At 41.3% G+C, this 24,374-nt stretch overlaps 1 protein-coding gene across 3 annotated transcripts in view; it reads right to left on the bottom strand.

The window, feature by feature from the left end:
• Positions 1-24,374, bottom strand: part of CAPN9 (calpain 9) — a 1,322,409-nt gene that overhangs the window by 923,543 nt on the left and 374,492 nt on the right. For all 3 annotated transcript variants that reach the window (XM_073627588.1, XM_073627590.1, XM_073627589.1), the window contains exon 6: positions 11,519-11,602. In XM_073627588.1, the coding sequence (XP_073483689.1) occupies positions 11,519-11,602 (84 nt within the window). The remainder of the gene's footprint in view (positions 1-11,518; positions 11,603-24,374) is intronic.

Below are 24,374 nucleotides of genomic sequence, written 5' to 3'. Positions count from 1 at the left end.
CCGTATAGGGTTTTTCCACAGGGGTTTTGTACAGTAAAATCTATTTTATATGTTTTGGGAGTTTTGTTGGGTACACATACATTCTTTTTGTGATTCCATTACAAAAATCCTAATTATTTTGGATTGAAGTTTGTATGCCAGTCAGGTATGTTGGTACGTTTCCTAAATTTCAACAATTTGTTTTCCCAATGTCCATCTTGTTTTCTAGTATTAATATGTATATTCCTGCACTTTTTGTTAAAACATTTTAACAAGAAAAACTGGAAACAAAGTTGTTCACCAGGGTAGAGCGTTACAAAATACATATAAACTACCTCTATATTTCTTTAAGGCTGATGGAGTGTGGAATTGTCTGGTGCCTATCTATAATTCATGGAGGGATTTTTTTTTAATATTATATTAAAACATTTATTTTGTACTGATTGTGGGCCCCAATGCCTGTATCTTGATATTGGATTAACAATTGATATGCCTGGGTTTGGCATTGGTATCTTTTGGAATGAGCACACTTTTGTAATTTAAATGAACAGACACAAAGAGGGAAAAAAGTACCTCCTGAAAGAGTCCGAGGACACTGTCATGCCAAAGAACACTTAGAAATGAGATAGCCTTATCACACTATGGGGGTTATTTACAAAAGGCAAATCCACTTTGCACTGCAAGTGCACTTGAAAGTGCACTGAAAGTGCACTTGGAAGTGCAGTCGCTCTAAATCTAAGGGGTAGATCTAAAATGAGTGGAAGCTCTGCTGAGTTTATCATCCAATCATGTGCAAGCTAAAATGCTGTTTTTTATTTTCCTTGCATATCTCCCTCAGATCTACAGCAACTTTACTTCCAAGTGCACTGTAAGTGCACTTTCAAGTGCACTTACAGTGCAAAGTGGATTTTTCTTTAGTAAATAACCCCTCATGTGTCACCGGTGCAAAATAACTGATTTAAAAACTAAAAATTGATTCCTGTGTTGTCAGCTGCAGCTAAAGTGACTCCACTGTAGTGTGGTGTTCACTAGTAAATATATATATATATATATATATATATATATATATATATATATATATATATATATATTTATAACACAATATATATCAATATACAAATATACCAACACCACAGCGTACTGTTTCCAAATAGTAGAACATAAATCCTAAAACATTAACCTAAAATGTCCATCCATGCAATGTTGTGATTGCTAGTATGCAATCACTTTTCTTTATATATTATTATCAAGTTCCGTGCTTGTGCATGCTGTCCACCGTAAATATTGTGTTTAATCCTCCACCATTCAGAATTCTCACTCGCCAGATAACCATCAATTATAAGTGTGATCATCCAATCCGCAAGGGATCCTATGTACATTATTATGATCTCCCCTTTCACTCAGGCATGTAATAAGAAAATCCATCATTGCGCAACATATTTATTCAATTTATAAAAGCACTGGATGTTTTTATAAATTGAATAAATATGTCACGCAATGATGGTATTTTCTTATACACTGTACACTGGTTGGGAAGAGGTTAACATTTTGGAGCGATCAAAGGGTTAAATGTGTGTCTAACCATTGTTTTTATGTGTGTACTGAGAGCTGCTTTTACTAAGGGATGTGCCAGGTTTTATTCCCTGCTTCGTAGGGAAACAAAAACTGGCACATCCCCGCTCTGTCCTGTCTTTCTCCTTGCCGATCAGAGGGGGCCGTCGGTCATCCACTGCCCGTCACCCGCTGATCAGCGTGTGTTGTGACTAATCACAGCACAGTGTGCACACACCCCCTACCCAGATAAGCAGAATCATTATATATGTGATTCTGCGCAGCTGGCCCGCACTGTAGCATTAAAGCTGCAGTGCACGATCGGCAAGTGGTTAATGCCTCCTCTTTCTCTTGATGTTATTTCATACCAATGGTATATTACCTAGCATGTATCCTGATGTGCTTTGACTTATATTCTCTTGTGGCCATATTAAAATTACAAAAGATCGGATGTGTTTAATACATTTTTTTGCCGTTTTATGTATCATATCCTTGTATTAGTGTGCATATTGTCACTCATATATAATTTATAGGTTTCCGCGCTTAGGTATAGGCTGGGCTGCTGCCTCCCCTCTTGGCCTGGGAACCTCAGACAACTTCTGTGTAGGAGAGCAAAAGGATACCCTACCGTTTTGATGTACTAGGGAGAAGGCGACCGCTTTGAATACAGTAACTACAGGTACTGCCAAGGTTCTGGATACTGTTGTGGACATTTTTATTAATGTATGTTGTCAGATGTCCCCCAGTGTCAGTTTTGCTGTAATACGCTCATGCGAGCGTATTCGCACATACAGTCGTTGGTGGAAGATCATTGGCTGTGGAAACCTTCCTGTGGATGCGGCAGATTTGTTTGCTCTTTTAAGGATGTTTGTTTATCCCTCACCAAGGGACTGGCCACTTCAAGGCGACTGCATCTACACTCCTAAGTAAGCAAATGTGCGTACATGGGAACCATAGCATAACCATACAAAATTATGGCCCACTGAGCCATGATAGAGTATGGCTCGCATCATTGGTAGCAGTGGGAATGTGCACACGATCGTGTTCAGAGCCATGTAGTTAGTGTTCAAATTGTGAGACACTTTATGTCTCACGAGACGCTTGCCACATGGCTCTGCACATGACCATCTGCACACGTCACTACTGTATTTCTATTTGAATATATACATGTGTGTGATTGGTTCTTTTGAAAGAATACAAGTGTCTGATTGGCTGATTCTGAAGCTACCACCTTCCTTTGTTTATTCATGTTGACAGCATAAATAAAAGCAGTAGAGTATTCAATGGCAGGATTCTGCTAAGCTCAACGTGATACCAGCATCTGTGTCTGTGTTACTTGGAGATATACAAGTGCGCTTTCCCGGCATTATACAAGAGAGCTGTTTTTGTGCTTTTAAGCGCAAAGAAATTATTTGCTTATAAGAGAAGCTTAAAATTTCCCAGACATTAGATTGGACTTAATTATACTGTATATTTATTTACACATATGAGATTATATGAAAAAGAGACTTTTTCTTCTGATGGAATTGGTTGAGGAATTTATCTGACGGATTAATTTGATGAACTTTCCTGATTTAGTTTTTTTGATACACATACACTCCTACTTTTTAAATTTTTTATATCGTATTATTTTTATTAAATATTTACATGTGATTGGTTTGGTATATATATATATATATACATATTTATGGTCGGAGCCCTCCGTCCTGAGAGATATGAAGCACATAAACACGTCACAAGACTAACAACATAAAATAGACCTGAAGTGTGCCCTGGCCTGCTGTATGGTAAACCCAGATCTGCTGGGTGGTATGCCAGAGAAGGATGCATACCCTAAAAAAGTAAATGGATGTTTCTGTAGAGAAATTGTTTGAAGAGAAGTACCCTGAGAAGGGGAATGGGTGGGTGGGTACCACGCACTGGAACCGACACAGACCATTGTGGGTGGTCTGGTTAAATACCCTCCGGGCTCCTCCCATAATTTCAGGCTAGTAAACAGGCCTTCCTATTTATGGTCGGAGCCCTCTGTCCTGAGAGATATGAAGCACATAAACATGTCACAAGATTAACAACATAAAATAGACCTGAAGTGTGCCCTGGCCTGCTGTATGGTAAACCCAGATCTGCTGGGCGGTATGCCAGAGAAGGGCGCAAGAAGACTTGGTTAGAGAGGTAATGATTTATTTAGTTTACTGACATATTACAGGGCAAGCTTGCCAAAGGCTCGTGACATTTCTGCTTGTAGATTGGGAATGTAGCGAGCGAATCAGGTGGATTTCCACCTACCCATTTTCCTGATCACGTGGTCCGGGACCCTGTTTCGTGAGGCTGCTGAGGCTGCTCCAATGCGGAAAGAGTGTCCAGAAAAGCGGTTGGGGTCAAGGCTTAAGTTGCGCAGAAGGATCCTGACGTGAGTAGTGAACTGGTTGGTACTTAGAGGGCTGATCGGGAAACAGCAATGGGCTGTCCTGCGAGGAATCAGACAGATGGGCTAATAGCTGATCTAAGATGGTTACGGGGCACCAGGCATTGTGAGTTCTGAAGAGCTTGATGTCAACCCCCGGACCGGACTGTTGCGTTTTAGACACCTCGAGGTGCAATGTGAAGTGACTGTGGTGACGCGTGAGGTGGCGTCTACGTAACATCCTACGACTGGGGCCAGTGACTGTGAATTCGCTGGGCCATAAAAAGCCGTAGAATGCCAGGTAGATGGCTGCTTGGATGACCAAGCTGGGCAATAAGCCCAAAGGGGAACGTGAAAGGATATTGGACATATCTCGAAACATGGCACTGGTGACCGATAAGCGCAGGATGGCCCTGACCGCATGGGCAGCGAACAAAGATGGTTTGGTAAGATCCTGTAAGGAGGTGAAATGCTGGATGCCAGCTAGGAAGAGTCTAATGGTATTGTAGGATAATGCCAGCTGAGTGTGGCAGTACGATATGAAGGCCAGGATGTGATAGAGATCTCCTGGTATTGCCCCGGGGTTAGCAGCTAGAAACCTGTGATAGATCTTCCAGGCAGTACGGTAGGCTTTCAGGGTGTTATGAGATAGTGACTGGTTAATTAGAGTAGTGGCATCGTAAATATGTCGCTTCAATCCAGGGGTAGCTGCGACCAATGTGGGACAGCAGACATGGTTGGGTCGGGTCCAGGTTCCTGCGAAAAGAACGTTGCGTAGTTAAGATGAGATAGAGGGTCGGCCGAGGTGTTGCATTTGCCTGGGATATGGACACAGAGGACGTTAAATTGGTGCCTTAGTGAGATTTGCACCAGCCTGCGTAGGAAGGACATGATGGCCAAGGACTTGGACCGACCTTTATTTATAATACTGGCTGTGGCTTGATCATCTGTGGAAAATGTCACTGTTTGTCCTGCCCAACTGTTGCCCCAGACTTGGGCTGCTGCAACAATGGGGTAGATCTCAAACAACGATGAGGATTGACTGAAACCGGGGATCGAGAGTATTTCTGGTGGCCATGGTGCTGCAAACCAGTGATGGCCAAAAATAGCTGCAAAGCCTGTGGAGGCTGCGGCATCCGTGATTATCTGAGGTGAAGTGGGAGATGCTGACGGAATAAACATCAAAATGCCATTCCAATTTGTTAGAAAATCATCCCACATGGCCAGGTCAGCTACAGCTGCCTCGTCTAGTTTAAAGATTTGGTCAGGGTCTCGTACCTGGGAGAGGAACACCAGGAGGCGTGAGACAAAGGATCGCCCTTAAAGGATGATCCTTATGGCAAAGTTAAGCATGCCAAGGAGGGATTGTAGTTGCTTTTTTTGTGCAGCTTTGAGTATTAGTGAAAGTGTGGATGACTGTCCTAATACAGGTCAACTTGTCGGGAGGCAGGCTAGCCTGCATGGTGCGAGTGTTGAGTATGATACCCAAGAAAGTGACGATCTGTGCCGGGCCTTCCACTTTCTTTTCTGCTAAAGACACGTTAAGATTGTGGAAGATTTCTCTTAGGCTGTTTAGGTCAACTGGGGGCTCGCTAGGTTTCTCTATGAGTAGGAAGTCGTCTAAGTAGTGAATCACTTTCTGACAGGATGTGTGTTGTGACAGAATCCAGGAAAGGGACTGAGCAAAAGTGTCAAATAGCCACGGCTGCTTTTGGAGCCGAAAGTTAATTTGGTGGTGAAATAGTATAGGCCTTTCCATTTGATTCCGTGCCATCGCCCTAGGTACGGCTCGATTGGTAACAACTTGAATGCGTCTGAGATGTCTGCTTTAGACAACCAAGCGCCTACTCCTGCAAAAATGATAGATTGAATAGCTGAGTTTACAGATGAATATTTAAGTGAAAACTCTTCTGAAGGTATTAGGGAATTTAAACTGGGTATGTGGGAACAATGAGGCGTGGACAAATCATAGACTAAACAAATTTTATTTGAAAACTTGCCCTTCACAAGCCCGATAGGGCTGACTCTCCATACAGAGGAAGGTGAATGTGTAAAGGGACCGATCATATACCCCCGGTCTAGTTCTGTCTGCAGCAGGGTGGTGATGGCTTCCTCGTCGGTAGCAGCTGAAAACAGGTTTTTGCACTCGTGAGTTGTGTTGCGGAGTGTGATAAGTCCGGTGTGAAAGCCTGTCGTGAATCCCTGGATGAGGAAGGCTGCCAGTGAAGGTGTTGGGTGTGAGGAGAGGTAAAACCCGAGCCATCCGACGTGCACTCGGCTTAGTCATGCAGGTTTAGGCTGTTTCATACCGCAGGTGTACCTGGGGTGAGCTTTATGGCATGCGAGACAGATATGAAGGAGTTTGCAGTGAGGGAAGTTACAACCCCCGAAGTTGAAATTATTGCATAAGGTTGCTACCCCTAGTGCACGGGGTCGTCCTAATCTGTCTGCCTGGGACAGCTGAGTAAATGCCGTTGGGTAGTGATTGGCACTGGAGATGGAGGGAAAGTTGGGGGGGTGTCTGCCACCTGACTCAGAGCACCAGTTAGCCATATGTGTATATGACTGGCAGTTAGTGCAGGGTAGGGAGCGTAGGCCAGCAAAATGGTGACAGAACAGCTCTGTATCGATGGTGCTCCAGTTGGTAGTTGCCTGGAATTGGGAGAGTCTGGCTGCTGCTTTAGCTGAAAATGACCTGTGATAGTCATAAAATGAGTATCCCCCATATTTATAACCTAGATCCACTACTGCATGTAAGTATAGATCCAGCTCTTCCCTCCTGTTGGGGTTGACCGTGCATAGTACATCTCTGAACATCCCAAAGGCTAGAACAAACTCTGCAATATTGAGTTTGCAGGTAAGCCTGTGGTCTTTAGCCTTCAGGACGACGGAAATGTCCCCCCATGAATAGGACTTGTTTTCAGCCAAGTCATGTACTGCGATGAGGAGGGATGCTAAGTTAATGTCCTTCCCATCCATGATGTCCTTCCTGATGCCTGCTGGGACGAGATGTGTGGGGAAGACGTAGGTACAGATGTCGGGCGTACCTGTAAGGAGAGGCATGGGGGTGACGGTGGTTACTGTAGATGGTGGGGGTGCAGCTTGATGTACCTCCAGGGTTCCCACTCTTGTCTGGACGTCAGTGACTGCTGCCGACAGTGTGGTCACCAAGGAGTGCAGCTGAGTAATCGCTGAGGAGTTTGACTGTAGTGACGCCTGGGTGCCTGGTTGGGCTGCCACTGCCGGAGGAAACAGCAACCTAAAGAGCTCAGCTTTCCTAGCAATGGAAGAGTAGGGAATACTCCTGCACCGTAGTTCAGCTGTAAGCTTGGGGATGGTCCAAGCTCTGAGAGACTGTAAGCCGTCGTTTGCTGAGCCTGCCCCGGGTGATGACGGGGTGGAGGCGAAGTCCTCGCTGTCGGCCTGCGACATGTCGTCAGCTAAGATAGGGGGGGAAATGCATATGTTTTAGACAGGTTTATAAAGGTGGGAGGGGATAGATTTTCAGGTAGATGAGACGGAAGGTAGAAGAAAAATTAAAGGATAGCAGAAGGAGTGACAGCCGTAGTGACAGCTAGTTTGCGTACGAGCGCTGTTGAGTGTGATTTTAGAAAACTCAAAAGAATGCGTGACAACCGAGGTGAGCCAGGAGGTGACTGGCTAGGTAACCGATAGCTCGGGTGTCGCCTGTGCTCAGCACAGACTAATAAACCAGAGTCCCCAGGGCGGACTGGGGCGGGTGTTTGAAGTCTGGTGTTCTAAGTAGGAATGTTGCGATCTGTAGTTAATTGACGTATGTTCGGTCTGCTAACGCTTGCACTGCCAGCAAGCTGGACGTTAGGCGACCTTGTCTGCGTGGTGAAGGATCTCGGATCGCTCTTCGAAAACTGAGTGAAGTGCACAGAAGTATGTGACAGTTGCTAACGCCTCGGAAATTAATCAAATTGTGTATGTGAAGTATATATATGTCGTGAAAAGTGTGTTTTTTGAAAAGCAATGGGGGATCCCTTTGAATTACGCACCTGACTTGAAGCCCTAGTAGTGGAGTCTTGGTTTGGGGTTGAGAATTGGGTCGACCGGGAACCTGTAGTAGGGGTGACATAGGAAGATTTTTTTTTTTTGAGAGAGAAGGAGTGCTAAAGGGCTGTTTGGGGCAGAAGTTGGCCCCCTGGTGAAGAGATGCAAGCCCTCGACAAGTTTTTTTTTTTTTTTACCTGAGGAAGATACTGTCCACACCTGGTGCAGGATGGACCAACTGGAGAACTCTACTGACCTGAAAAAGGGGAAAGGAATAGAGGAATCGATGAGTAGCCGTGTTGCTACTGGAGATGGGTGGTTGTTTTTAGAGCCATTTCGAAAAATGTTTGCAGCGATTGCAAATAAGCAGCCTTTGAAAGGCGAAAGAAAGTTTTAGCAGAAATTTGATTATGTAGAAATAACCGTGCGCAGCATTGGTACAAAATAGATGGTGTGAGTTGTGTGTGTTTATGGTTTTGTTTGTGAGGGATCCGAATTGTTGAGCCGGTGATACGACTGGACTCGGATTGGTTGGTGGGGTTGAAATGCCAAGGATCCTAATCATTGAGCCGGTATGCGACTGGATTGGATCTGTCGGTGAAAGCTGGATTGGCAAGGATCCGAATCATTGAGCCGGTGCTATGACTGGACTCGGATTGGTTGGTGGGGTTGAAATGCCGAGGATCCGAATCATTGAGCCGGTATGCGACTGGACTGGATTGGTCGGTGAAAGTTGGATTGGCAAGGATCCGAATCGTTGAGCCGGTGCTACGACTGGACTCGGATTGGTTGGTGAGGTTGAAATGCCGAGGATCTGAATCATTGAGCCGGTTTGTGACTGGACTCAGATCGGTCGGTGAAAGTTGTATTGGTGAGGATCCGAATCATTGAGCCGGTGCTATGACTGGACTCGGATTGGTTGGTGGGGTTGCAATGCCGAGGATCCGAATCATTAAGCCGGTTTGCGACTGGACTCAGATCGGTCGGTGAAAGTTGTATTCGCAAGGATCCGAATCGTTGAGCCGGTGCTACGACTGGACTCGGATTGGTTGGTGGGGTTGAAATGCCGAGGATCCGAATCATTGAGCCGGTATGCGACTGGACTGGATCGATCGGTGAAAGTTGGATTGGCAAGGATCCGCATCGTTGAGCCGGTGCTACGACTGGACTTGGATTGGTTGGTGGGGTTGAAATGCCGAGGATCCGAATCATTGAGCCAGTATGCGACTGGACTGGATCGGTCGGTGAAAGTTGGATTGGCAAGGATCCGAATCGTTGAGCCGGTGCTATGACTGGACTCGGATTGGTTAGTGGGGTTGAAATGCCGAGGATCCGAATCATTGAGCCGGTATGCAACTGGACTGGATCGGTTGGTGAAAGTTGGATTGGCAAGGATCCGAATCGTTGAGCCGGTGCTACGACTGGACTCAGATTGGTTGGTGAGGTTGAAATGCCGAGGATGCGAATCATTGAGCCGGTTTGCGACTGGACTCGGATCGGTCGGTGAAAGTTGTATTGGCGAGGATCCGAATCATTGAGCCGGTGCTACGACTGGACTCGGATTGGTTGGTGGGGTTGAAATGCCGAGGATCCGAGTCATTGAGCCAGTTTGCGACTGGACTCAGAAGGGTCGGTGAAAGTTGTATTAGTAAGGATCTGAATCATTGAGCCGGTGCTACGACTGGACTTGAATTGGTTGGTGGGGTTGTAATGCCGAGGATCCGAATCATTGAGCCGGTATGCGAATGGACTCGGATCGGATGAAAGTAGCACGCTGTTGGTGCGTGTTTGTGCAGTAAGAGGTGTAGAGAGTCAGTTTCAGATGAAAGTGGGGTTTTTCGTAGAAGGTGTATGGTTAGTACGGGGGGGGGTGATGTGTGGAACAAGGTTTTGGGACCGTGCACCGCTAATGCGACTTGATCCGTAAGTGACTCCGTACGGATAATATAACAATTCGATTCTATAAACGGTAACAATAGCTCCTACGTGCGACAGCGAGTGAAACTGTCGAAATTCTGGAACCGCGAACGGGGAAACTGCGACGCGCTGGATCTCAAGAGTAGGAACTCACAAACGTGCGGTGAGTTTAGGAAAGTCGGCCTGGTGACATGGTACCGCGCACTGGAACCAACACAGACCATCGTGGGTGGTCTGGTTAAATACCCTCCGGGCTCCTCCCATAATTTCAGGCCAGTAAACAGGCCTTCCTATATATATATACCCTAGGGATTACACACTTTAAACACTGGATTTATTAATAATTTTATTATTTGTACACAACACTCTTTGTCGTAAGTATATAATCTAGCACTTGCACCTTCACCTGAAAAGTGTGATTCACCCCTGGAGGTTCACTCTTCAGGTGATGGGCAGCGCCACCCACCCCATTATTAAATTTCCATATTGTCACTTATATTTTGTATGTTCCTGACATTACTCTTGTGCATGTTATTTTGCTTTTCTTTATAATAAACTCTTTATGGAACAAAAAAAAAGAATCATAAAGCAGCATATCCAGAGAATATCACCAGGATCACAGTAGTAGATTAGATAGGATTTCATCACCAGTGTTTTATTAACCACTTCAATACCTGCCCATAGGTACTCCCACCCTGGGCGGGCATCATATGACATCCTCAGCTTCCCGTTGGCATAGTCACCGAGGAGCCGATGCGTGTGCCCGGCGGCCGCGATGTCCGCCTGGCACGCTCATGACAGAGCAGGAACAGGGATCCACATCCTATCAGAGGAGAGAAGACAGATTGTGTGTTCCTAGTATATAGGAACACCGATCTGTCTCCTCCCCCAGTCAGTCCCATCCCCCCACAGTTAGAATCACATCCTAGGTACCACATTTAACCCCTTGATCACCCCCTAGTGTTAACTCCTTCACTGCCAGTGACATTTATACAGTAATCATTGGCTATTTATAGCACTGATCGGTGTATAAATGTCAGTGGTCCCAAAATAGTGTCAAAAGTGTCCGATCTGTCTGCCGCAATGTCGCAGTCCTGATAAAAATCGCAGATCATCGCCATTACTAGTAAAAAAATAAATAATAATAAAAATGCCATAAATCAATAACCTATTTTATAGGCGCTATAACCTTTGTGCAAACCAATCAATATACGCTTATAGCAATTTTTTTTACCAAAAATATGTAGAAGAATACATATCAGCCTAAACTGAGGAAAATGTATTTATTTATTTTTTTTAATTTGGGATATTTATTATAGCAAAAAGTAAAAAATATTGTGTTTTTTCAAAATTGTCGCTCTTTTTTTGTTTATAGCACAAAAAATAAAAACCACAGAGGTGATCAAATACCACCAAAAGAAAGCTCTATTTGTGTGAAAAGAATTATCAAAATTTCATTTGGGTACAGTGTTGCATGACCATGAAATTGTCATTAAAAATGTTACAGCGCTGAAAAACAAAAATTGTCCTGGGCAGGAAGGGGGTGAAAGTGCCTGGTATTGAAGTGGTTAACAGCCACATAGCATGTGTTTGTTTTAATTATTGTTATATGTATACATGAATAAATAAATAAATAGATACGCTACATACCACATCTAAGCCAGTTATTGAGTAAGCATGACCTTTTACAAGTCCCTGAGGGGTTTTTGCTTCTGTTTCAGCAGAACTTGTGATCTATAAAACAAGCAGGGAAAATAATGTGATTCAGTGAAACAATATATATAAAATAATTTAGGTGTTAATATAGAGCGTTTTTTTAATATAGAACGGTTTTAAAGCCAGAACATAAACACAAAAACTGATTTGGAATAACCAGGCATAAGGGTGAAATTCCATCAAACTTACTTAAAGAATAAGTTCACCTTTTTTTTCCCTCTAAATTCCAGCTTATATAACGCCAAAATGTCCCATGAGCTACATTGCCCTATGTGTATCCCGGGAAACACAAGCCAAAAAACAGGCACTCCTACTATGCTAGGTGTGAATGGGTTCTGAAAGTGAAATTTGTGTGTTTACACAAGAACGATGAGGCTCTATTCTTTCCAAATGCATGGCAAACAGCACAGAATATGTGCGTTTTGGTGTGCGTTTCAGAAACACGCTGCAAACGCACAAAAAGCAGGGTAAAAAACGCACCATGTTCTGCTCTAAGAAAAAGTTCTGAAACTCCTTTGAGACCCCCTGGAAAAAAAAACATGTGAGGGAATGTGAGTTCCCGCTATGTGAAGATGTGAAAGGGGCCTGACAGCTGAGTGTCTCCATCCACTCCCTCCTATGTACTGTACTTGTTTAAAGGTGGCCAAACACTATGCAATCTGTTTGTACAAACTCTGTACAATTTCCTTTAGATTTACTAGAACTATGGACCCACCTGAACAATCTATCAATCTGAATAAAATCAGGCAGGCCCTTGCACTACATCGCTGATGGTAGATCTTGAGGAGATTGTACAATCAGATTGTAATGTGTATGGTCACCTTAAGGGAAGAAGTAGATGGTTGTATTGTAATGAGGGAGGTGTGGTCCAGACACGCCCTACATGTCCTATCACACCCTTTTCTGTGATGCAAAAACACAGAATGATGGGAGCTGACCTACAGGAAGTGATGCAACCAGAAAGAATGTTTTAAAACAGAAGACAAACATGAAATTTCAAATATTTTTTGGATAAGGTAAGTAAGAGATAAGAACATTGGGATTGCTTGGCCAGAAATTATATTAGAACCAAAAAGAAAAAGAAATTGTGCTAGGTGCTAAGTATAAATGATAATAAAAACTGAAATAGGGGACCGTGAAGGAAGTCCTGCAGCTAAAACACAATAACCCCAATACAAGGGCACATAGAATATACAGAAAGAACAGTGTAGCGCTGGACCAGTGAAGAAGAACACATATGTTGATATATGTAAATATACCAGAACCCACAAAATTATCATGAGTCAATAAGTAATACTAAACTATAATCAGTGTAACGCTGGTTTAAAGTGATACAATGCACATAAATAATAAGGACACATGTGAATTATTCACCCAAAACTTGTATCATCATAAATAATAAAATTCATATGAGTGATAACCCTTATAAACGTGAGTCCATACCTTAAAGGGTGTACACAAAGAAAAAAGTGCAAAATAGAAAATAAAGTTCATAAGTGTCTCAAACGAGAGGATGAATCCAAAAAAATCCAAAAAAGGCTATTGCAGGGTTCAGGATTGCATGATCCACCTTTAGTGCAGCCCACCACCAGATGGTAAAATTAAAGGCTTACCAGAAAGCCTGCGACCGCCCTTACTCAGGGGGGTCAGTACAGGCCTAGCAGTGGAAAATATCCGAAGATGATGTATTTCCTGAACTGTTCTCCTGCTCTCCTCACCAAACAAATGGTCCTCAGCAACGGGGACTCCAATGTGGAAAAGGTGCTCCCATGGATTCCTTCAATACTCCTGATGCACGAAGAGTAATCTCAGAGAATTCTTGGACCAGAGGCTTGCAGCAAGTGATCACCCACACTACAGACACATTCAGTCCTTGGCATTGAAGATCTGACAAGTGGATGAGTGAAAAGTTTAAACGATGAGAGAGATGTGCCAGATGCAGCCAAATCCATGCGGTGTGGAGCCCCCCGAGTGATCCCATACGATGGGGGTCTGCAGCGTTCAGATGAATGGGCGATCAGGGCGTAGCTGTCTATGCAGCTGCTGTGAGCACTGATTCTGAGTCAGTCAGCTGCTGGTTTTCCAGCATGCTCATCTGACAGAATGACATATACATGGGCCGAATTTTGTCTGGTTTCTTTTGAACTGGCCAATGTCTCCGGACATTCAGCCCGTGTGTACCAGGCTTAAATGTTTTATTAATGCAACATCTTGATAAATGACCTGCAATGTACATGTCGTTTAGTTTTTCTTGTCAAAAGAAGTTTATTGAGTATACAATGTTATAAAGATACATAAAGATACATAAAGTAAGTTTACAAGGATCTATAAAGTAAGCTCATTGTTTTACAGTAGGGTTTTATATAGGTAAATATCATGAAATTTCAAATATTAAACATTGGGTTCACGTAAACCTAAATTAAAGATATATATAATTTCCTTAGTTACTTTTGTAGGTATTTAAATGATTTATACCTACTATACATATTGTTTACAAGTAGAGTGTATATAGGTCAAATAAATTCTGATGAGCTTTAATCGTAAGGTGGAGAAAAGGAAAGAGAAAGAAGAAAAAGGGTTGAAAGGTAGAGGTATGGTCCACAAGGTTGTCCCGCTCGTCAGTTTATTATTCTTTTTAGTTCTCTTTGAAGCCTTAGAATGGGTGTCTCTGTAAGTCATTTAATCTGTTACCATGGCAACAGGACAGAGTCATTGAAATTTGACAGGAACTGTTGTTTTATCCAAGGATGCCAAAGTTTTTCAAATTTTGGAATTTGATTTTGATCGATGGCTACCATCTTAGCATGGGACATTGTATTATTCATTCTGTGAATTGTTTCTGCTAGTACCAATGTAGGAGATTTCCATGCCTTGGCCACTGTTTTTTTTGCAGCCGTTATTAGTTGGATCATAAGTTTGAATTGAGAGAGTGTTAACCATTCCGGTTTTAGATTAAGTAAAGTTAAATATGGATCTGGTTGTATTATTTTTTTAAATATTTTAGATGCAATCACAAAGACTTCCTTCCAGAAGGTTTGGATTACTGGGCACGTCCACCATATGTGTAAATATGTGCCTATTTCTGGGCATCCTCGAAAACAAAGAGTTGAGGTATTAGGTGAATATTTTGCCACTCTAGCGGGTACAAGGTACCAGCGAGTTAGGACTTTATAATTTGTCTCCAGTGCCAAGATGTTGGGTGAAGATGACTTAGATGTGAGCCATATATTAGACCAGTCCGTGTCTTCTAACATGAAATTGTCCGTGTCTTCTAACATGAAATTGTACCTTTAGCAAATGGATCTTTTGTACAGATTGATTCAAAAATGGATAATTGGGATAATGGTGTATCCCCCTTTAGGAATGGTGTATAGAAATTTTTGATTTGGAGATATCTAAATATCTCAGAGTTTGGTAGATCATATTTTTCTCTAAGCGATGGGAATGAAAGGAATGATTTAGATGCTATGAAGTTATTTAATGTCTGAATGCCTGATGTTGTCCAAGCTTTAAAAGAATTTGGGTAGATCCATGCCGGATAAAAGGCCGGATTTCTGATAAAAGAAAGGAGAGGATTGTGTGGAGATTGTAACTGATATTTGGTTTTTAGTTTATCCCAGAGAGATAAGAAGTGTTTAGTTATGGGATTATGAATTTTAAAGCGGTCTTTAGGATCAAGCCATAATAAATTTGATATTAATAGAGGGTCATTTTCTGAAGCCTCTATAAATACCCATAATGGGATTTCCTGTTTTGCATGGTATTTGGACAGACTGGCCAAATGTGCTGCTCTGTAGTAGTTAGTAAAATTAGGGTATCCCAGGCCTCCTTTATTTTTGGGAAGATGTAGTGTGTGTATAGGTATACGTGGTTTAGAAGAGCCCCATATAAACGAAGTTGCTCTTTTTTGTACTATTCTCAAAAAATAGGAAGGAATTGGAATAGGGAGGACTCTGAATAGATAAAGCAATTTGGGTAGAATAGTCATTTTGATTGCATTAATCTTCCCTATCCAGGATAAAGGAAGTTGCGACCATTGTTTTATTAGATTTGTGATCTGTCTTAATACAGGAGGATAATTGGTTGAGAATAAGTCAGAATGAGATGCTGTTAAATGAATTCCAAGATATGGGATTGATTTTTCTGCCCATGTGAATGGGAGTGCAGCCCTAGCCGGGATCAATTCCATGTTTGTGAGTGAAATATTAAGCACTAGGCATTTCTTAGGATTAATCATAAGGCCGGATAGGGCTGCAAATCCATCAAGAGCTGGTATTAAGTTAGGACCAGAGACCTGTGGTGATGATAGAAAAAGTAATATATCGTCTGCAAATATACATAATTTGTGTGTAATACCTCCTACTTCAATGCCAGTTATAGTTTGGTTTGTTCTGATGTATTGGGCCATGGGTTCGAGTATAAGGGCAAATAATAAGGGAGATAATGGGCAACCCTGTCGGGTACCTCTTTCGATATTAAAGGCTTCAGATTTGTATCCAGCATATTTTATATAGGCTTTGGGTTTATTATATAATGCTTTGATCCATGTTAAAAAGTGGGGTCCAAAACCCCATTTTTGTAATGAATATTGCATATATTGCCAGAATACTGTGTCAAATGCCCTCTTAATATCGAGAGATAGAAAACATAAAGGGATTTTCCGTTTTTTAGCAATATGTGCCAATAACACTGCCCTGCGTATATTATCGCCTGCCTGTCTATTTGGCATGAAGCCTACTTGATCTCTATGTATTAATTTTCCTATAATGCTATTGAGGCGTTTTGCTATTATTTTTGCTAATAATTTAATATCGAGGTTTAACAGAGAGATAGGCCGATAATTCACACAGGAAGTATCATCAGAAAGGGGTTTTGGGATCATACAAACAATTGCCATTAGCGTTTCTTGCCGAAAAGAATGTCCATCTAGAAGTTTGTTAAAAGTTTCAGTGAGAATGGGAGAGAGTATTTCTGAGAATGTTTTATAGTATAAAGCCGAGTAGCCGTCTGGGCCTGGTCTTTTGTTAAGTTTTAGGTCTTTTATGGCGTTAGCAACTTCATCTATAGTTATAGGCTCATCCAAACTGCTTTTTTGATTTTGAGATAATTCAGGTAAGGTTATTTTTGAGAAGAAGGATTCAGCTTCTGTAGGATTAAATTCATTTTGTCTTGTATAAAGTTGCGAGATGTGAGTGAAATTTATGGACTATTTTAACTGGATTACAAGTGTAAACATTTTTTGATAATTTCAAACGTATTGGTTTGAAAGATTTGTTAGTTGAATTTAATGCCCGAGCCAAATATGTACCTGGTTTGTTTGTATTCATGTAGAAATTGTGCTTGGAGCGTTTGAGGGATTTATCAACTGACTCAGTGAGAAATAGATCGTATTCCAATCTAGATTTTTCCAGATGAGATTTTGTGCTCTGAGATGGATTATCTTGAAATGATATGTAGGCTGCATTAAAATTGAGTTCTAGTTTTTTTGCTAGATTTTTGCATTCCCGTTTAAATAGTGCCATTTGTCTTTGTATTGTACCACGCAAGACAGGCTTATGAGCTTCCCACAGTGTTATTGGGGAGATGTCTGTTGTATTATTAATTGATATGTATTCCTTTAAAGCTTGTTCAATGGCCATCTGATGTAGTGGGTGTTTGAGCATTATGTCCGGTAAGTACCACGTTGGGTCATGCGCTTTTGGTATGGCTGAGGCTATAGTAGTGTATACTGCATTATGGTCAGACCACGGAATCGGAATTATATCTGATGCAATAATTTCTGGTATCATTCCTATTGTTAGAAAAATATGATCTATTCTGGTGAAGGTTTGATGAGGGTGAGAGAAATAAGTGAATTTCTTTTTCATTGGGTTACTTTCTCTCCATGAATCTACCAGATTGTGTTTGGAAAGAAGTTGAGAAAAAGGTAATCTAGAGGTTATTTTGGATGGTGTAAAAGGTGATTTATCTAGAAATGGGAGGAGGACCTGGTTCGAATCCCCACACATTATCACTGTTCCTATTTTGTGTGTATTAATCACTTGTAATATATGTGAGAGGAATGGTGTAGGTTGTTTGTTAGGAGCGTAGTAGGAAATCACCGTGATTGCTGTATCCATTATATAACCCATGAGTATCAGGTATCTACCTTCTGGGTCTTTAATTTCTGATGATAAGGTGAATGGTGTGGATCGGTGAAATGCAATTAGAGTTCCCCTTTGCTTGGTACAGGCAGAAGCCGTGTAAATTTGTTGATAAAAAGGAGAAATATATTTTGGAGTAGAATCTTTGGTGAAGTGTGTTTCTTGGAGGCATACTATGTGAGCCTTCTTGTTATGGAAAGTACGGAAGGCTTTGGTCCTTTTTTGAGGGACATTTATTCCCTGAACATTCAGGGAAAGTATATTCAGTGGTGCCATGGCAATAGATCAAATAGTTTTGACTTACTTTTTGTTATGCAGAGCTGACTGCGCAGATCAACCTGTGTGGACTGAAGAGATGAATAGATAGAAAAGAAACCAGTGAATTCTGGAGTAAAGAGTAAACAAAAAACATATGAGATTAGATGATACATTGTATAAATTATTTTTTGCAAGTAATCACAATTTACCCGTGAAAGAGAATAAATATCTCTCTCAGGGGAATAAGTGCCTTCGTCACACTCCCACATAATATGGTTGGGAGAATGAGGAGGGCTAATGGGGGTACACGGATCTTCCGCTTACAGGAGAGAAGTGCTATGTCAAAAGACATCAAAATGATGTTTCATTAATTGGAGTGCAGAATATAGTTTTTGTTGAAATTATTTATTCCAGGGTGGTTGTATATGGTTAGTCTTGCCCTAGGCTAAATAATTCAGTTAGAAAGGTACTGTTAATAACTTTGGTATTGATGAAGATAGTTTGAATTATTTTGGGATTTTAACCCTTTTAGAGTAAACAATTACATATTTCATTCATATGTAACTGTTTAGATATGTTAACTCATAAAATTGAGGTTGTATTGCTTCAGATTAGAATAAACAAAAACATAATTCTAGGAACTAGTTAGGTAATAATATATTTGTTTTAAGAAAAGAAAGAAAAAGCTTCCATTACTTCTGGATTATTGAACATATTTGTCCTAAAAAGTAATAAATCTATTGTTATTACCTGATAATATATAACTGAACAAGAATTTCCTTATTTCACTTATATATTCTAAGGCTATATGAATCAGAAGTAATAAGAAATATAACTGGAATGTAACATGATCCCACACAGTGTGTGACTATCAGAATGCAGTTACATTCAGTTATAAATATAGGTTTTTTACAGAGAACCATCTCTTAGTATAATAAATGAAGAGATATCAGGAATTAGGATGTCAGTCCATTGAATCTTCTTGGTCCATGGATGATGTGGCATAACGGCCTCTTTTGTGAGAATGATGATTCCCATTTTGTTCTGAAATTTTCTGGGTGCTGCCTGAAGGTGAAGATGACGCCATTCTTCTGCGTGTGGGAGTGTTGCTGCTTGTGGATTCTGTCAAATTTAATTTTAAAAGGGTTTGTTGTAGTTCATCTGCTGATCTGCTTCTGTAAATTGTACCTTGGTAGTTAAATCTGACTAAAAAGGGGAAGCCCCATTGATACATAATGTTGTGGCGTTGCAGTTCCATTAGTTGGGGTTTCATGGATCGTCTTTTAGTAATAGTGAGTTGGGATAGGTCAGCAAAAATTTGATAATTGTGTCCTTGAAAATTAAGTTCCTTTTTTTCTCTTGCAGCAATTAGTATTTGTTCTTTCGTTCTGTAATAATGAAATTTTGTGATTATATCACGTGGGGGTCCATCTTTCTTTTTGGCTGTGAGGGCTCTGTGTAATCTGTCCAGTTCTAAACGTTCAATAGGGATATCTGGCTTTAGTTCTTGTAATAGAGCAGTAATAGTAGATTGCAGGTCTGTCACAGTTTCAGGTATTCCCCTTATGCGCAAGTTTGAACGTCTGGCTCTATTTTCGTAATCTTCGAGCTTAGTTTGACGTATTAAATTCTCTTTTTTTAATTGTTCCAATTCTGTTATATTTTCTTGGGTTGTAATTTCAATTTCATCCATTTTTATTTCTAAGGCTGCGGTGCGGTTTCCCAGCTCTCTTATTTCTTTGGTTAGGCTTTTTGTTATTTGGTCTGAGGTTTGTTTTAAAGCCTTATGAAGCATCTTTTCAAATTGTAATAATATTACTGGGGATACTGAGGAGGCTTGTGGAGAAGTTTGTGAGAGGATTTGTTCTGTATCTGACTCAAATGGAGAGTCTTGCTGTGACATTTTCTGTCTGTGAGAGCGCCCTGATGCTGTATCTTGTGAGGTGACTGGAGCTGCTTCAGCTGCAGTGAGTGCCTGTGAGCTCTTTGTGAGGTGATTTTTATTTCTGCCACGGTTTCCTCCCAGTACCATATTTCCTGCCCAAACTTTCACAGTTTGTTCCCTGGGGCAAAAAGGTTCAAATGGATACCTTTTGAGCCTGCAGGCTCCGCTTTGTCCTTCTCTTCTCTCCTCAGCGGTGTGGAGCTCTAACAATGCATGTCTGCTCTGCTAGGCTCCGCCTCCTGCCCTCCGTCGTTTAGTTTTTCAGTCGTTTAGTTGTGTCTGACTCTTCGTGACCTCATGGACCATAGCACGCCAGGCTTTTCTGTCCTCCACTGCCTCCCGGAGCTTGCTTAACTTCATTATTTCAATGATAATATCTATGCATCTTGTTATCTGTCATCCTCTTCTTCTCCTTTTTCTTTCCATGTTTCCCTGCATCAGGGTCTTTTCCAATGAGTCCTTTGCATTAGGTGGCCAAAGTATTTGAGTTTCAGTTTTTTAGGATTTGTCCTTCCAGTGAATATTCTGGGTTGATTTCCTTCAAAATTGACTGGTTTGATCGTCTTGTCATCCGAGCAACTTTTAAGAGTCTTCTCCACCACCATAGTTCAAAAGCATTAGTTCTACGACATTCAGCCTTCCTTACCTAGTTGTCTACCCTTGGCATCTTATAAATGTCCATTAAACCCCCTCCTCTGCACACAGGGCATCTCTTGTACATTTTGCAGTTTCTTATCTCCTCTGCTAGCTGTATGAGACCTGATGTCTGTAGAAAGATGATCCTATGACTGGGAGTCAGTCAGAAGCCTTCTTCATTGAATGATCACTCTGACAGAGAATCACAGTGAGCATTCAGTGTAACATTTTAAGCCAAAACAACAACAAACAAGTAACACAGTAGCAATCTTTTCTCCTGTGTTCCCTGCCAAACAGATTTGTGAGTGAGAGAGCTACAGCTCACAGAGGAAAGTGTATTGTGTGCACAGGGAGTTAACTCTTAATTAACCAGGACATTATTACTATTATTAATATTATTATACAGGATTTATATAGTACCAACAGTTTGCGCAGCGCTTAACAAAATGAAGGCAGATGTTAGTTACATTACAATTTGGTACAAGAGGAATCAGAGGGTCCTAGGACAAGCTCTTATTTTACTACTTAACCCTTTCATTTCAACCTGTATAATCACTATTTAACAGTTTCATCTCCTGTTCCAGGTTTCTATTTTAAATGATTTGCTGGAAAAAAAATATTATGAAGCGCATATATATATATATATATATATACAGTATATATATATATATATATATATATATATATATATATATATACACATTGTTATTTTTAAGGATTTACTGTTAAAAATGTGTGATTTAGGGTATATCTGTTTTATTTTAAATCGGTAAGAACTTTAAATTACTGATGCATTATGAGAAAAATGAAGTGTATGCAAAAAAAAAAAAGCAAGCAAAAACTAACAAAGAAACATTATTTCTTTTGTAAATAACTTTAACATGCTTTGTACCAAAAATGTAATTTTAATGTTGCAGTAAATAGAACAAGCAGCAGAATAAAATATATTTTCCCCACATGAACAGACACATAGCAGAAATGTGAAAATATGGTCTGGTCCATAGGAGGTGTAAGGTGTAAGGGCCGAAGTGGTTACGGTCCAACTTTCACAGCCATAGGTTACTACTGGGAATACCATAGCTTTGACTATAAGGCACTTTTTTCGCTAGCGTGATGTCTCTGCTTTTTATAATGTTGTCTAGGTTTGCCATTGCTTTCCTAAAATAATCATTTTCCATGAGGTTGAATGGCACTTATTGTTAAGCAAAGATACTCAACATAAAAAAAAGTAGATTATTTAAAATAAGTAATTAGAAATGTCTTTTGACATTTTTGGTATATCATGTTTTTGTTTCATTTGTGGTTTTTTTTTAGACATCTAGGCAACAAAAAAATAAGGAAAGAAAAACTGAACATTTCCTATCAATTACTTATTGTAATTTTCCTTTCCTGATGGCAGCATATGTATGGGTTAACCCCACCTGCTCTCCACTCCTATAGGATCCCACGCTCATAAATGTTTGCTCAGAGCCAGATGCCGCGTTCCGTAACTAGCCTACTCATGACACTGGGAGAGAACTCCTGCTGCCATGGAGTCCATCAGGAAAGGAAAATTATGGTAAGTATTTGATAGGAAATTTTCAGTTTTCCTGACAGACTCCATGGCAGCATATGTATGGGGAACTAACTAGCCATACACCCTATGGGGAACCAAAGGCTTCAATTTGTACCATCAACAGACAGGACCTTCAAGCCAAAATAAAACAGAGGATAAAGAAGTAGACTCTACACAATAATGAGCCATAAATGTATTGATTGAGGACCATAAGGCAGCCCTACAGATTACATTGGGAACCACATGCTGCAAAGCTGCCCAAGATGTAGACACACTCCTGGTTGAGTGAGCGGTCACCACCTCCAAAGGAGCCAAGCCCTCCGCTCTGTGAGCCTGTCGGAAGGCCTGGACAACCAATGCCACAATCGTCCTAGATGAGGCACATTTCCCTTTGTTCTTTCCGGCAAAAAGATTAAGCAGGCGCTCTAAAGGCCTGAAGGAAGCTGTAGCTTGTAGATATAACTTCACAATATCTGAGACATTCCTAGAACCAAAGAAAAGGCAATCTTATACATAGTTAATGTGGGAACACTATTGGTGTAAAGCAGCAACTTCATATACACTGACATAGGTGTCTGTTCTTTTTTTTTTTTTTTTTATACACTTGCTAAGTCACTCATAGTAGCGCAGAAGTCAGATCACTGTTTTGTAAAAGAAAAGGCACCGTGAGTCAAACTCAGAATTCCCTGTTTATTAGATAGGCGCTTTAACCAACTAAGCCACAACACGACCGGATGCATGTTAGTACTCTAAAGATTGGCAGAACAATTTCTTGGTTCCCATGAAAAGACTAATGTATCCTTGGGAATTGAGTCAAGCATAGGTAACAGCACCACTCGCTCTGGAAAGAAAAAGGTTCTCCACGACCAATGCTTCAGTTTCTGAGGCTTTTATGCTGATGCGATAGCCACAAGAAAGGTTAACTTGACAGAGGTCTTAAATGAAGACAGTCCCAGAACACTCCGCTCCAATTCCCAAGAGGGAGTCGAGAACAAGGGAGGTTCCGTTTGGGAAGCCTCTGCTTACTCCGAGGTCTGAGCATAGTTGCTCCCTTAAAGAATTGTCGGACAGACGTATACTGACACTTGTACTCTGAGGGAGCTGACAGATAGGGCCAGATCTAAATCTGACTGGAGGAGCCAAGAATATTTTGAACTTCAGGATCATTACATGATCCATCAGCAACAGACATGTATTGCACAAACTTTGACCAGATTCTTCCATAAACTTTGTTTGTGTTCACTCTCTTGGTATTCATGAGAGCGAAGAGGACTCTGGAGGAGCAGGTGAGGATCCCTAATCTCAAGAAGCAAACCATCAGACGCCACTGTGCTGGACTCGGATGTAGAATTGCACCCAGTGACAGAAGGTCTGGCCTGAGGGGAAGGGGTTCTGGGTTCCCGTAGCTGAGTTGTGCTAGTAGGGGGAACTATGACCTATTTGGCTAGTAAGGCATCACTGCCTCTACATCCACAACTTCTGTTCTGAGTCTTCATAGAAACACGAGGATGACTGGAACTGGAAGAACCGCACAGGTCCCGCTGCATTTTCAATGATTCGTCAGGGCATCTGTTCTGAAGCCTTGGAGATACCGACCCCATGTATCATACTTCTCCAACTTCTTGTTGCACAGGGAGGCAAAAGGATCAACCCCAGGGACTAAATCCACCTGAAAACCTAATGCGGTTAATGCGGCTAAATGCGGCTAAACGTGGTAACTCGCATTTAGCCGCGTTTCGTTTACAGGCATTTTTCATTTTTGGCTATTTTAAAAAAAATAAAGAAAAAATTTTAAAAATTCAAATGCTTCTAAACGCAAATGCGGCTAAACGTGGGTTACTATCTGTCAAATTAAATCATTCAGGAGAGGTTGTTAAAACGTCCCGTGTACATTAAGCCTTAGAATATTCTGGCTAGATTCTTCTAAACCCAAGGCATAATTGGCTTGTAGGGTGCAGAAGGCTGCCCGTAGTTTCTGAATGTTCAGCACAATCTTGTGAAGCTGACAGCCCCTCCTGCCTTGAGCTATCCCTGATACTTAATGCAAGGCTGTCCTCTAAATATTGTCCCATCAGCTGGGTAACATGGTAAAATGGTAACAGAGAGAGCTCTCTGTTAACTTCATCCATACACCATCCAGACCCAACCCCATTGCCAGGCCATCTAAGTTTTCAATGAATCAAAGTATTTCTGTCCATCCTGCTGTATTAGCCTCTAGGGGCAGTATTCGTCCATGTATCATCGCTATGTGAC

The sequence above is a fragment of the Aquarana catesbeiana genome, linkage group LG04 (assembly GCF_042186555.1).
Source record: "Aquarana catesbeiana isolate 2022-GZ linkage group LG04, ASM4218655v1, whole genome shotgun sequence".
In the NCBI taxonomy this organism is placed as follows: domain Eukaryota; kingdom Metazoa; phylum Chordata; class Amphibia; order Anura; family Ranidae; genus Aquarana; species Aquarana catesbeiana.
Note: the sequence above shows the minus strand (reverse complement) of the source record. Positions and strands in the feature narration are given on the sequence as shown.